A 14338-nucleotide genomic window follows, 5' to 3' on the forward strand; every position below is an offset into this window, starting at 1 on the left:
AGAATAATAGTGAAAACATAAAAACTATGAAATTACATATATAGATTCATCTAGTAAAAAAAAATGTGTCACACCAGCCTTCGCTTTGGCTCCCCCTCAAGTCCAGCTCAGGCGTTCCCTGTCGCTGGCCTAGCTGCAACCCCGGAATCGCTCTTACTATTTCCTGCATACTTTATTATTTTGCACTTTGGGATTTGTCCCACTTTATAATATAGCGCTTTAATAAACTCAGTAGTTCTAAACCTGCGACTGCCTCCTGCCTACTCCTCTCTACACTTGTGACAAAAAGTGTTAAACAAATCAAAATATATTTTCGATTTTTCATTGAAGCCACCCTTTTCCTTGATGACAGCTTTGCACACTCTTCACTACTATTCTACAATGTAGAAAACCCCTTTTGGACACACCTACTCATTCCAAGGTTTTTCTTTATTTTTACTATTTTCTACATTGTAGAATAATAATGAAGACATCAAAACTATGAAATGACACATATGGAATCATGTAGTAACCAAAAAAGTGTTAAACAAATCAAAATATAATTTAGATGAGATTATTCAAAGTAGCCACCCTTTACCTTGATGACAGCTTTGCACACTCTGCATTCTCTCAACCAGCTTCACCTAGAATGCTTCATTAAAACACAGCTAAGCCTTGTCTGTGTCCAAAATGGTACCCTGTATTGTGCACTACTTTTAACCAGGGCCCACTTTACCTTTATTTAAGCAGGGTGTCACCATTGACACCAGGGTCTCTTTTACAAGGGAGCCCTGCATATACAATTTTATTAGACAAAATCTAAATTAAAATACAATATAAAACAAATAAAAATACAGCACAATACAAATATTCAAGGAAAACAATTACGTTCCTCAATAGGAATGTCCGCAATCAGTATTTTAATTGCCTGAGGGACACCAGAACATCCCATTGTAATGTGTTTTTTACCGTAATTTCCGGACTATTAAGCGCACCTGAATATAAGCCGCACCCACTGAATTAAAAAATATATATTATGTTGAACATAAATAAGCCGCACATGTCTATAAGCTGCAGGTGCCTACCGGTACATTGAAATAAAATAACTTTACACAGGCTTTAACGAAACACGGCTTGTAACAAAAATAAATAGGCTTTAACGAAACACGGCTTGTAACAAAAATAAAAAATTAGCAGTAGGCTTTAGTTGTCTTTTTGCACTGAGTCAATTCCTCACGCTGCAGTTTCCAACGTCTTATCATCGACTCATTAAGACCAAGCTCCCGTGCAGCAGCTCTATTTTCTTTTCCAACAGCCAGATCAATCGCCTTCAACTTGAAAGCTGCATCATATGCATTTCTCCGTGTCTTTGCCATGATGAGGATGACAAAATGACTACCGTAATCAGAATGATGGGAAGTTTGAGAGCACTCGATTTAATCTAAACAGTAAACAACAAAGTTGTTTGACCTTAACCCGTTCGGCAATTTCATTGGTCTAATGAAAGCTTCATGCCGCCAAAAAACTGAGCACGTCACAGAATGTGTTTTTTTGAAAAAAAAAAAATTGAAAGCGGGAAAAATCCATATATTAGCCGCGTCATTGTTTAAGCCGCGAGGTTCAAAGCCTGGGAAAAAAGTTGCGGCTTATAGTCTGGAATTTACGGTAGTTGGTTCCAGGCCAGCATCCCGGAGTCGACTCCTCACTGTTGACGTTGAGACTGGTGTTTTGCAGGTACTATTTAATGAACCTGCCAGTTGAGAACTTGTGAGGGCGTCTGTTTCTCAAACTAGACACTCTAATGTACTTGTCTTCTTGCTCAGTTGTGCACCGGGGCCTCCCACTCCACTTTCTATTCTGGTTAGAGCCTGTTTTCTCTGTTCTGTGAAGGGAGTAGTACACAACGTTGTACGAGATCTTCAGTTTCTTGGCAATTTCTCGCATGGAATAGCCTTCATTTCTCAGAACAAGAATAGACTGACGAGTTTCAGAAGAAAGTTCTTTGTTTCTGGCCATTTTGAACCTGTAATCGAACCCACAAATGTTGATGCTCCAGATACTCAACTAGTCTAAAGAAGGCCCGTTTTATTGCTTCTTTAATCAGAACAACAGTTTTCAGCTGTGCTAACATAATTGCCAAAGGGTTTTCAAATGATCAATTAGCCTTTTAAAATGACAAACTTGGATTAGCTAACACAACGTGCCATTGGAACACAGGAGTGATGGTTGCTGATAATGGGCCTCTATACACCTATGTAGATATTACATTAAAAACCTGCCGTTTCCAGCTACAATAGTCATTTACAACATTAACAATGTCTACACTGTATTTCTGATCAATTTTATGTTATTTTAATGGACAAAAAATTTGCTTTTCTTTCAAAAACAAGGACATTTCTAAGTGACCCCAAACTTTTGAAAGGTGGTGTATATTTTTTTAGCAAAGTTAGGTAAATCGGAAGCTTGTGTAGTAGAGCTTTGTAAACAAAAAGGGAATAATTAAGTTATATACGGGACTTTAATGAGGACCAGCCACCCTTTTGATACAGGATGCAGTGGTGAGTAATAAAATTGTCATCTTTGATAAAGCAAAGGTCGCTGTGGTGGACGGCGTCCAAAGGTTTAAGAGTAGTGACTGCTACAATCTGGTAAATGGTGTCATGATAGTCAAGAACTGGCAGGAAATTTGACTGTACAATCTGCTTCCTGCTATTTAGGGAGAGATCTATTTTTTTTAAAAGAAGAACACTTCAAATCTGAACTTTTTAACAAGCTCATGCATATTTTTTTTAAACATGAAAGCTTTGTCAATCCAATTGCCCAGATATTTATAAGTGGGACCCGATCAATGGGAGAACCATCCAGTGAATAAATATGTGAGAATTAGAGAACAACATATATTTAGTCTTAACCCAAAGTAAGTACAAGTTTTAAACCAACCAGGGCTTTCAGTAAAGCAACAAAGTCAGATTGCAGGTCCAACATAGTGTGGTTAACAGTTGGAGCAATGGCATACATAACAGTGTCATCTGCATACAGATGAATATTACAAGTTTTAACCGATAGACCAATATTATTTATATAAACAGTAAAGCAAACAAGTCCCAATACCAACCCCTGTGGTACACCTTTTGTATTATCCAAGAAACTAGACTTGAAACTATCAGAGAGATCATTCTCAAACCACTTGCAAGAAACCTGATCCAAGCCTATTTTTTTCTTTGTAAAGGCAAGATGACTTGGAAATTGGACGGTAGTTATCTAAGTCAGAAGGATCTCCTCCTTCATGTAGGGAGAGGACATGTTGCACTTTTCAGATCTTAGGGATAACACCAGAAAAGGTTTTGGGGAGTTTTGTTTCAGAGATTTGACTACTTTCCAGAAGTTCGCTGGATTAGCACCATTCTCAGATACACATTTCAAGAAGTATGTTTAATGCTTTTCTAACCAGAGATAAATATTTCTCAAATGTCTGAAGGACTGCCAGTCAGACATACTATCAGCCAATCTACCCTTAAAACCTCTTAAGGATTCGCCCTTTTTTCCCCAATTTTAGTCTAAAATGACATACCCAAATCTAACTGCCTGTAGCTCAGGACCTGAAGCAAGGATATGCATATTCTTGATACCATTTGAAAGGAAACACTTTGAAGTTTGTTGAAATGTGAAATGAATGTAGGAGAATATAACACATTAGATCTTATAAAAGATAATACAAATATGTATATATTTTTTGTACCATCATCTTTGAAATGCAAGAGAAAGCCCATAATGTATTATTCCAGCCCAGTTGCAATTTAGATTTTGGCCAGTAGATGGCAGCAGTGTATGTGGAAAGTTTTAGACTGATCCAATGAACCATTTCATATCTATTCAAAATATTGTATCAAGACTGCCCAAATGTGCCTAATTGGTTTATTAATACATTTTCAAGTTCATAATTGTGCACTCTCCTCAAACAATAGCATGCTATTCTTTCACTGTAATAGCTACTGTAAATTGGACAGTGCAGTTAGATTAACAACAATTTAAGCTTTCTGCCCATATCAGATATGTTTATGTCCTGGGAAATGTTCATGTTACTTACAACCTCATGCTAATCACATTAGCCTAAGTTAGCTTAACCGTCCTGTGGGGTGTGACACCAATCCTGTAGAGGTTAACCCATGCTAAATTTCTTTCCTGTAATTTTTCAGACAATTCATGCGTGAACCAAGGGTTTGATCTATCCTTTACTCTTCGTTTTTTTTTATACAGAGCCTGCTTTTCTGCAACAGTGTTAAACAGAAAAGTAAAACAGTTCAGGGCCTGATCCGAGTCAGAGATACATGACACAATCTCCCCGTCACACAAACCCAGACGAGACATGAAATGTTGCTCATTTAAATTAAAATGTATCTTTATCATAATGCGTGGGTGGGATTTAGGTAGCTTAGCATCTCTTATGCAGGCAATGGGACAACAGTCACTGAGCTCATTAGCAAAGATTCCATTGGCAGTGTACTTATGAGGGGCATTTGTTAGAATATCTAAAAGTGTTGATTTTTCCGGTGTTTAAAGTTGGGGCGAGTTGGTTTAGTTAGATTTAGCTCAGTACAAATATCTTTCTGCCTATCTGATACTGGCATCAACCAATCCAGATTTTTTTTAAATAATAATATTTATCACAAGCTTTGTTAACAACAGGTGTATACTAACGGTGAAATGCTTACTACGGACCCTTCCCGCAGAGAGAGAGAAGATAGAGAAATTATAGAAAAGTAATAATGCCTAATAATACAATTAATAATACATACACAATGAGTAATGATAACTTGGCTATATACATGGGGTACCAGTACCGAGTCAATGTCCAAGGGGTACGAGGTAATTGAGGTAGATACGTAGATATAAATAGGAAAAATTACTAGGCAACAGGATAGATAATAAACAGTAGCAGCAGCGTATGTGATGAGTCAAAAAGGCAGATCCGGGTAGCTATTTGGTTAACTATTTATTTAACTAACTATTTAGCAGTCTTATGAATTGGGGTTAGAAGCTGTTCATGGTCCTGTTGGTTCCAGACTTGGTGCATCAGTACGGTTTGCCATGCGGTAGCAGAGAGACCGTAATGTTATGACTATAACTATTGTTCTCTGAAGGAGGTAAAAGAGCCTCTTGTACCTCTTGCCTACTTCATTGAACAGTAGTTATAGTCATAACGTTACATTCCCTTTCAGTCGGTCAATTTTGGTACAATATAATATGGGAAATATAATCACGCCGACCCCAACAAAAACTAAATGAAACGGCTCATAGCAGACCCCCCAGACATGACCCTGTCAGAGACACTGAGATAGCGGCCACGTGTACTTTTAAAATGGAGAATGCTTGAAAAGCTCCTGTAAGAACATAAGGATGTCCCTCACAGAGCAATGAAAAGGAACCATCCGTTTATCTTGGCAACAGAGCTCAAACGCTTGCCACTTACACACATACAGCCCTCTCGTGGACGGCAACCTTGAGGACTGAATGGTAACAATAATATTCTGAGGTAAACCTCAAGCCATCAGATTGGCCCTCTCATTGAAAAAAATAGACAACCCTGCGCTTTTTCTCGCAATGCGTAAATATCTGCGTTGGCCCTGCTGAACATTTCCCATATAAGGGAGACCACCCAGGGGTGTAGCCTCCACTCCTGAGAGAGAGGGCCCCACCTAGATAAAAGATCTGCACCTGAGTTGTGGCAACCAGGCACATGCGTCGCCCGAAGCGAGAGCATAATGCTCACTGCTCCCCAGCAATAGTGAGCGAGCCAAAGTTATGTTGATGCACGCCACTACTGACATACTCTTGGTTCTGACCAGCACAAGCCGGCCCAACAAAAGCAGGGTGAAGTACCAAGTGCCAGAAACAAATCAAATCAAACTTTATTTGTCACATGCGCCGAATACAACAAGTGTAGACCTTACAGTGAAATGCTTACTTTACAAGCCCTTAACCAACAATGCCGTTCAAGAAGAGTTAAGAAAATATTTACCAAATAAACTAAAAAGTAACACAATAATAAAAAGTAACACAATAAAATAACAATAATGAGGTTATATACAGGGGGTACAAGTACCAACTCAATGTGCAGGGGTACAGGTTAGTTGAGGCAATTTGTATATGAAGGTAGGGGTGAAGTGACTATGCATAGATAATAAACAGCGAGTAGCAGCAGTGTACAAAATCAAATGGGGGGGGGGGTCAATGTAAATAGTCTGGTGGCCATTTGATTATTGTTCAGCAGTCTAATGGCTTGGGGGTAGAAGCTGTTAAGGAGCCTTTTGGTCCTAGACCTGGCGCTCTGGTACCGCTTGCCGTGCGGTAGCAGAGAAGACAGTCTATGACTTGGGTGACTGGAGTCACTGACAATTTTAAGAGCTCTGGGTAATTAATATGCATTGCACTCCGCACCAGTGTCCATACCTCGCAATTGAGTTGCCATCGTACAGTGCGCCCCACCCACCCACGACAGGACATGTCTGTCATGATCACCTTGTGGATACAACTCCGCCCCTGGGAGTCCCCTTAAAATACCAGAGGGTTCCACCAATGGGCCATGGCCTGTGGGCCTGACAGGGACACCCGAAGCATCCGGCTTAGGCTGCGAGATGCACCCAGGGGTGCGGCTAGCACCCAGCATTGGAAGGGTCATATCAACAATAGCCCCACGGGAACAGCTTCCATCATAGAAGCCATCCTCCCCAGTTGGCGTAGGCATTGTTGAAAACACACTCTGTGACCCAGCCGAAATTTGGAAGCAGAGCCGGAACCCAGACACACCCCGTGGGGATAGAAACACGTGATACGCGAGTGAGTCTAGTTCGAGGTCCAGAAATGGAATGGAGTCAGACAGCTCTTTTTCTGGAATCTTATGAAGCCTAGAGACTGAATACGGGATAGTGGCATGGATGTGTGTAGCACTGCTTGCCCCCTCAACTCGGCCGCCACCAGCCAATCGGCTGTAATAGCCGGCGGCTCGTGAGCATTCTGAGTTTGTAAGCCCAGCTCAGTTAATCCCTACCATTGTGTCGCTAAGATGTCATAATGCCTTAGTAAATGTACATTATACCAGGGGCATTGGTAGACAATGTAAGTAACCTAATTTGTGTCCCTCTAACTGCCCTGAATGCCACTGCTGATCCTACAGCTATTGTATGCAGCAATCATGTGCCTATGAACCAGATATATGCTGTTAGCAGAGGCGGTGTGCCCTAGTAGGAAGTCCACTGTGTGCAGCTCACCCTGCACTAACATAAATAACATGAGAATATCTACTTCTGCTAAGCTTCCCAGTAAAGCAATGAAAACAACCAACATATGTAGGTTAAGAAACAAGGTTCATGAAATAAATAACTTGCTAGTAACAGATGACATTCATATTCTGACTATCTCTGAAACTCACTAAGATAATACCTTTGATGATACAGTGGTAGGAATACAACGTTTACAGAAAAGACAGAAATGCCAATGGTGGCGTTGTTGCTGTTTATATTCAGAACCACATTCATGTAAGGATCTCATGTTAAATACTGTTGAAGTAATATGGCTACAGGTTCATCTGCCTCACCTAAAGCCCATTCTAGGGGGAAGCTGCTGTAGACCACAAAGTGCTAACAGTCAGTGTGAAATGCTTGATAATGTATGTGATATCAACAGAGAGGTATATTTTCTGGGTAATTTAAATATTGACTAGCTTTCATCAAGATGCCCACTCAAGAAAAAGCTTCAAACTGTAACCAGTGCCTGCAACCTGGTTCAGGTTATCAGTCAACCTACCAGGGACCTTACAAACAGCACAGGAAAGTATTGATCACATATTTACTAATGCTGCAAAAATTAGCTGGAAAGCAGTATTCAGATCCATTGAATGTAGTGATCACAATATTGTAGCCATATCTAGGAAAACCAAAGTTCCAAAGGCTAGGCCTAATATAGTGTATAAGAAGTCATACAATACATTTTGTAGTGATTCCTAGGTTGTTGATGTAAAGAATATTTGTTGGTCCGTAGTGTGTAATGAGGAGCAAACAGACACTGCACTTGGCACATTTATGAAATTGCTTATCCCAGTTACTAATAAACATGTGTCCATTAAGAAAATTACTGTAAAAACTGTTCAATCCCTGTGGATTGATGAGGAATTGAAAAATGGTATGGTTGAGAGGGATGAGGCAAAAGGAATGGCAAATAAGTCTGGCTGCACAACCGATTGGCAAACGTACTGCAAATTGAGAAATCATGTGACTATTCGAAACTAAGATAAATGACATAAAGAATGATAGTAAAAAGCTTTGCAGCACCTTAAATAACATTTTTGGGAAAAAGGCAAACACAGCTCCATCATTCATTGAAGATGGCTCATTTATCACAAAACCAACTGATATTGCCAACTGCTTGAAGAATTTTTTCATTGGCAAGATTAGCAAACTTAGGCATGACATACCAGCAACAAACACTGACACTACACATCCAAGTATATCTGACCAAATAATGAAAAGACAAGTGTTGAAATTTTGAAATCCATAAAGTGAGTGTGGCAGAGGTGAAAAAAATGATTGTTGTCTATCAACAATGACAAGCTACCAGGGTCTGACAACTTAGTTGGAAAATTACTGAGGATAATAGCAGACGATATTACAACTCCTATTTGCCATAGCTTCAATTTAAGCTTACTAGAAAGTGTGTGACCTCAGGCCTGGAGGGAAGCAAAAGTCATTCCGCTACCTAAGAATAGTAAAGCCTCCTTTACTGGCTCAAATAGCCGACCAATCAGCCTGTTACCAACCCTTAGTAAAGTTTTGGAAAAAATGTGTTTGACCAGATATCAATTTGTTTACTGTAAAATAGATTGTAACAGACTTTCAGCACGCTTATAGGGAAGGACATTCAACAAGCACAGCACTTACACAAATGACTGATGATTGGCAGAGATAAATTGATGATAAAAGGATTGTAGGGGCTGTTTTGTTTGACTTCTGTGCAGATTTTGACATTATTGATCATAGTCTGCTGCTGGAAAAACATATGTGTAATGGCTTTACACCACCTGCTATATTGTGGATAAAGAGTTACCTGTCTAACAGAACACAGATGGTGTTCTTTAATGGAAGCCTCTCCAACATAATCCAGGTAGAATCAGGAATTCCCCAGGGCAGCTGTCTAGGCCCCTTACTTTTTTCAATCTTTACTAACGTCATGCCACTGGCTTTGAGTAAAGCCAGTGTGTCTATGTATGCAGATGACTCAACACTATACACGTCAGCTACTATGGCGACTGAAATGACTGCAACACTTAACAAAGAGGTGTAGTTAGTTTCAGAATGGGTGGCAAGGAATTAGTTAGTCCTAAATATTTCAAAAACTAAAATCATTGTATTTGGGACAAATCATTCATTAAACCTCAACTAAATCTTGAAAATAATGAATGTGGAAATTGAGCAAGTTCAGGTGACTAAACTGCTTGGAGTAACCCTGGATTGTAAACTGTCATGGTCAAAACATGTTGATACACAAATAGCTAAGATGGGGAGAAATGTTTCCATAATAAAGTGTTGCTCTATCTTCTTAACAGCACTTTCAACAAGGCAGGTCCTCCAGGCCCTAGTTATGTCACACCTGGACTACTGTTCAGTCATGTGGTCAGGTGCCACAAAGAGAGACTTAGGAAAATTGCAATTGGCTCAGAACAGGGCAGCACAGCTGGCCCTTGGATGTACACAGAGAGCGAACATTAATAATATGCATGTCAATCTCATTACTTGTATTTGTGAGAGGTACTGACATGTTGAATGCACCGAGCTTACTGTTTGAACTACTGGCACACAGCTCGGATACCCATGCATACCCCACAAGGCCAGGTCGCAGTTGTAAATGACAACTTGTTCTCAACTGGCCTACCTGGTTAAATAAAGGTGAAATAAAATAAATAATAAACAAGACATGCCACCAGAGGTCTCTTCACAGTCCCCAAATCCAGAATAGACTATGGGGCGCACAATACTACATGGAACTCTATTCCACATCAAGTAACTGACTCTGGCATTGCAAGTACACAAAACCCTGGCATTGGAAGCACACACACACACACACACACACACACACACACACACACACACACACACACACACACACACACACACACACACACACACACACACACACACACACACACACACACACACACACACACACACACACACATTAAATTGGCCCAGATAGCAGATAACATGTGGCCTACTGTAAGCTGTGTGTGACTGGAACACAATGGATGCACAAAATAAGATGCCACCAGGGAGAAATTGCATTGAGAATGGAAGCAATATCCCCTAATAGCGTGTTACGCTCTATTTAATGAAGGACATTTCAAAGTTAAAGCTCAATCTCATTAATAATGGATTTACAATGTGGTTTTATTCAATATCACCCCGACATCAGTATAAGTTTCTATTTAGGTATTAAACTTGAAATTAATGTGGGTACATTTTCATGACAATACATTTATTCTGACATTGTGTGCTCTTTGCAAAGAGTATGTATTGTAGCAAATTCAGGGGGAGCCCCAATCAGGACTCGAACCTGGGTCCTGCGACTGTCAAGCCAACACCCAACTGTTATGCCAAGAGGTCCAAATCTCTTGACAAGGTTGCTAGGTGTTGGGTTAAGATCGCTATATTATCCCTTCCTTCGGGAGAGTGTGTCTGTCCCAATGCTTCTCTACATCAAGTCCCTCTCATATGTACACGCCTCTCCAATGGCTGCCCTTGAGCCATCCCACTTCTGACACCAAATTTAGTGAATTCAGTGGGTAGCCCCAACCGGGACTCAAACCCAGGGACAGCGACTGTCAAGTCAAAACCTTAACCATTACGCCAAGAGGTTCAAACCCCTTGACGAGGTCGCTAGGTGCTGTTTTAATGTCTCTACAGCAGGGATCATCAACTAGATCTAGCCGCGGGCCAATTGTTTTATTGAGCGGATGATCAGGGGGCCGGAACAAAATTACAAATAATTTGTAGACTGCAAATTGACCGCAAGAAGCCCAAACAGATATAATATTTGACTAAAACATAATAATTTCAAACCTTGCTTACATTTGTATTCAATCAAATATACATAAGTGTATGTATATATATATATATATATATATATATATATATATATATATATATATTTATTATGTGTGGGAATACTTTGGAACAGATTTCCAAAATTAAAATCACTTGGAGCTGATTTGCTGGTGTTTCGTATACTACCTTCAAAAGTTTGGGGTCACTTAGAAATCTCCTTGTTTTTGAAAGAAAAGCACATTTTTTTGTCCATTAAAATAACATCAAACTGATCAGAAATACAGTGTAGACATAGTCATTTACAACATTAACAATTGTAGCTGGAAACGGCAGGTTTTTTTTAATGAAATATCTACATAGGTGTATAGAGGCCCATTATCAGCAACCATCACTCCTGTGTCCCAATGGCACGTTGTGTTAGCTAATCCAAGTTTGTCATTTTAAAAGGCTAATTGATCATTTGAAAACCCTTTTGCAATTATGTTAGCACAGCTGAAAACTGTTGTCCTGATTAAAGAAGCAATAAAACTGGCCTTCTTTAGACTATTTGAGTATCTGGAGCGTCAGCATATGTCGGTTCGATTACAGGCTCAAAATGGCCAGAAACAAAGAACTTTCTTCTGAAACTCGTCAGTCTATTCTTGTTCTGAGAAATGAAGGCTATTCCAGGCGAGACATTGCCTAAGAAACTGAAGATCTCATACAACGTTGTGTACTACTCCCTTCACAGAACAGAGCAAGCTGGCTCTAACCAGAATAGAAAGAGTGGGAGGCCCTGGTGCACAATTGAGAAAAAAGACAAGTACATTAACGTGTCTAGTTTGGGAAACAGAGGCCCTCACAAGTTCTCAACTGGCAGCTTCATTAAATAGTACCCACAAAACACCAGTCTCAACATCAACAGTGAAGAGGCGACTCCGGGATGCTGGCCTTCTAGGTAGAAAGTTATTTACATCATTAACAATGTCTACACTGTATTTCTGATCAATTTGATGTTATTTTAATTGACCAAAAAAATTGCTTTTCTTTAAAAAATAAGGAGATTTCTAAGTGACCCCAAACTGTTGAACAGTAGTGTATATATATATAATACATATATGTTTTGCTCAGAAAACCAAATGAAACCACCGGCCACCAGTTGGGGAACAGTATTGATGTCCATCCTCATGTGTTGAGGTCTACTTGACACACACATTATATAGCACACAGCATACCCTCAACCTCAATGTTCAGAACCCAAATGTTTAAAATATATATTTGATAAATTATTAATTTAGGGAGATGAATGTGATTTATTGCTGTTGGTTTCCTTACACACACTGTACTTGTTTGTAAATAATAGGCCTAGCTGTAATGAGTAACACATTTGTATACTAAGCTGGGCTGCATACATCTAGGCCTGTGGTGTGAGGAATTCAATTCATCATACACAACTTTGAGTTCGCCATTTGATCAAGCACATTCACAAAGATATCACATCATGAACTATGATCCCATTTTGTTTTACGACAGACTATTTTTTCTCCCAGTTATTGTTTATTCAAGACATAACACCAATCACCGCACCAAGAGTCTACTCAGGGCACTCAAGGGGCTTTACAGTGCGCGTAAAAGCTGAAATGCTATACGTTCAATGGCAGGTGGTGCCTAATAACGAATGATGGGCATGATGGGAGCCAAGTGTACCAAATGTGTAGGCCTACGTGCAGAACATAGGTAGGCTTACTAGGCTAATTGGCTGCAGCTACTCCATTCATTCAAAATAGCATATAAAACGCTTACCTCCAAATCTGCCCAAACTGCAAGATGTGGATGACGGATTGCGCGGACCAGATAAAGACTGAACAGGACGCCGACCTTTGCTTATTAGTCCGGGTTGCCGTGCTGCTGTTACTGTTGCTTGTGGTGTTGCTCTTGCTGGCGGTGGATGCCTGTTTTTGAGGTGTGGACGGTTGGGCGCCCACGTCTCCATGTGAAGCAGAACCGGTCAGCAGCTTCCCATCCATGTGGGATGAGCAGTTTGCCGCACCGGCGGCATTTGAGCTCTCCTCGGTGCTGAAATCGTGGACGAACCATCGGAAACTGAAGACTTGGACGGAGAACGACCCTAGCACCACAAAAAATAGTGTGAGTCCGAACCACCAGTACTCGCGACGGAGGTAATAGTCGACAGAAAGCCAAATATCGGTGCCTACATCGGCGAAATACACCGCCACTGCGGCGAGGATCCATAGACAGTCCCATATCGTGTATTTAGTTTGCTGCTCTCTGCCAAGGCGAAGACATGTCGATTTAGAACCACAGCACCGAGATTCCCCATTCACGAAGTCTCCATCCCCAATTCCCGAATCCGGCTGCGATCCTGGAACGAGTCCTTGTACTGAGCCCGAGTGGTCCGAATTCTGCAAAGGTGTGAAAGCTACATCGCTCTTTTTCATTTTCAATACCCCATCCGATTTAGCGGCCATTATCGTAGCTTTCTCTTTCTCCTCCTGCCAACACCGTATTTTCTCCTCCCGTTTTCTCGTCTCCCCCTCGGCTTCTATTTTCCAGGCGAAGATATACTGGGCTGGGCGACTTACTCTTCCGCCAGCTACAGCGCCGCCTGTTCATAACAAAGCAACACTGCCGCTCGGCAGCGGGTACGAACCATATGCTCTCCCATGGCACATACTTAAAACTATGACATCATTGCTTTGCAACTCTTTCACAATCGCTCCTCACCTCACTGTTCTCACCAATAGCCACAATAGGGCTACAGCATATTGCAATTCACTCTGACAGGCCCGATTAATCCAAATAGGCAAAGAAATATATAAAATATGCTAGCTTTTTACTGACCGGTTATGTAAATGTGCGGGGATAAAACTGTATTACAAAGGACTACAACAAAACGAATTGTAGTCATATAGCCAATATGTCAGGTCGACTAAACACTTGACCAACGATGCTCAAAATACAACAGCCTAATCCAGAGGGAATAGGGCTTCAGTGCTGCCACAATGAGATAATACAATAGCTATGAATAACTGGAGCAGTGACGCACCCAATAGCACGTGCTGATTTGTGGTTAAGTAGTAAATTATTCCACTATTCATAGATGTAGGCTATTTATGCAGGCTGGTTAAAGTGCATAAAACGGTTAATTCAGCACCATGGACAGCTCCCGCGTCAAACCTCCTTCATACTGTACTGCTCATATAGAGTGGGTGACCAAGTCCCCTCGTTTATCACTAGAGGGACCCGAGACCATCATAAGGCAGGTT

At 40.6% G+C, this 14338-nt stretch overlaps 1 protein-coding gene across 1 annotated transcript in view; it reads right to left on the minus strand.

Annotated features, from left to right (window-relative positions):
* LOC106599359 (XK-related protein 4) overlaps positions 1 to 13885 on the minus strand; it is a 95907-nt gene extending 82022 nt beyond the window's left edge. The window contains exon 1 of the mRNA XM_014190558.2: positions 12855 to 13885. Coding sequence (XP_014046033.2) covers positions 12855 to 13540 — 686 coding nt within the window. The 5' untranslated portion in view covers positions 13541 to 13885. The remainder of the gene's footprint in view (positions 1 to 12854) is intronic.
* Between the last annotated feature and the right edge of the window lie 453 nt (positions 13886 to 14338).

Source organism: Salmo salar, chromosome ssa03 (assembly GCF_905237065.1).
Source record: "Salmo salar chromosome ssa03, Ssal_v3.1, whole genome shotgun sequence".
Taxonomy (NCBI): Eukaryota; Metazoa; Chordata; class Actinopteri; order Salmoniformes; family Salmonidae; genus Salmo; species Salmo salar.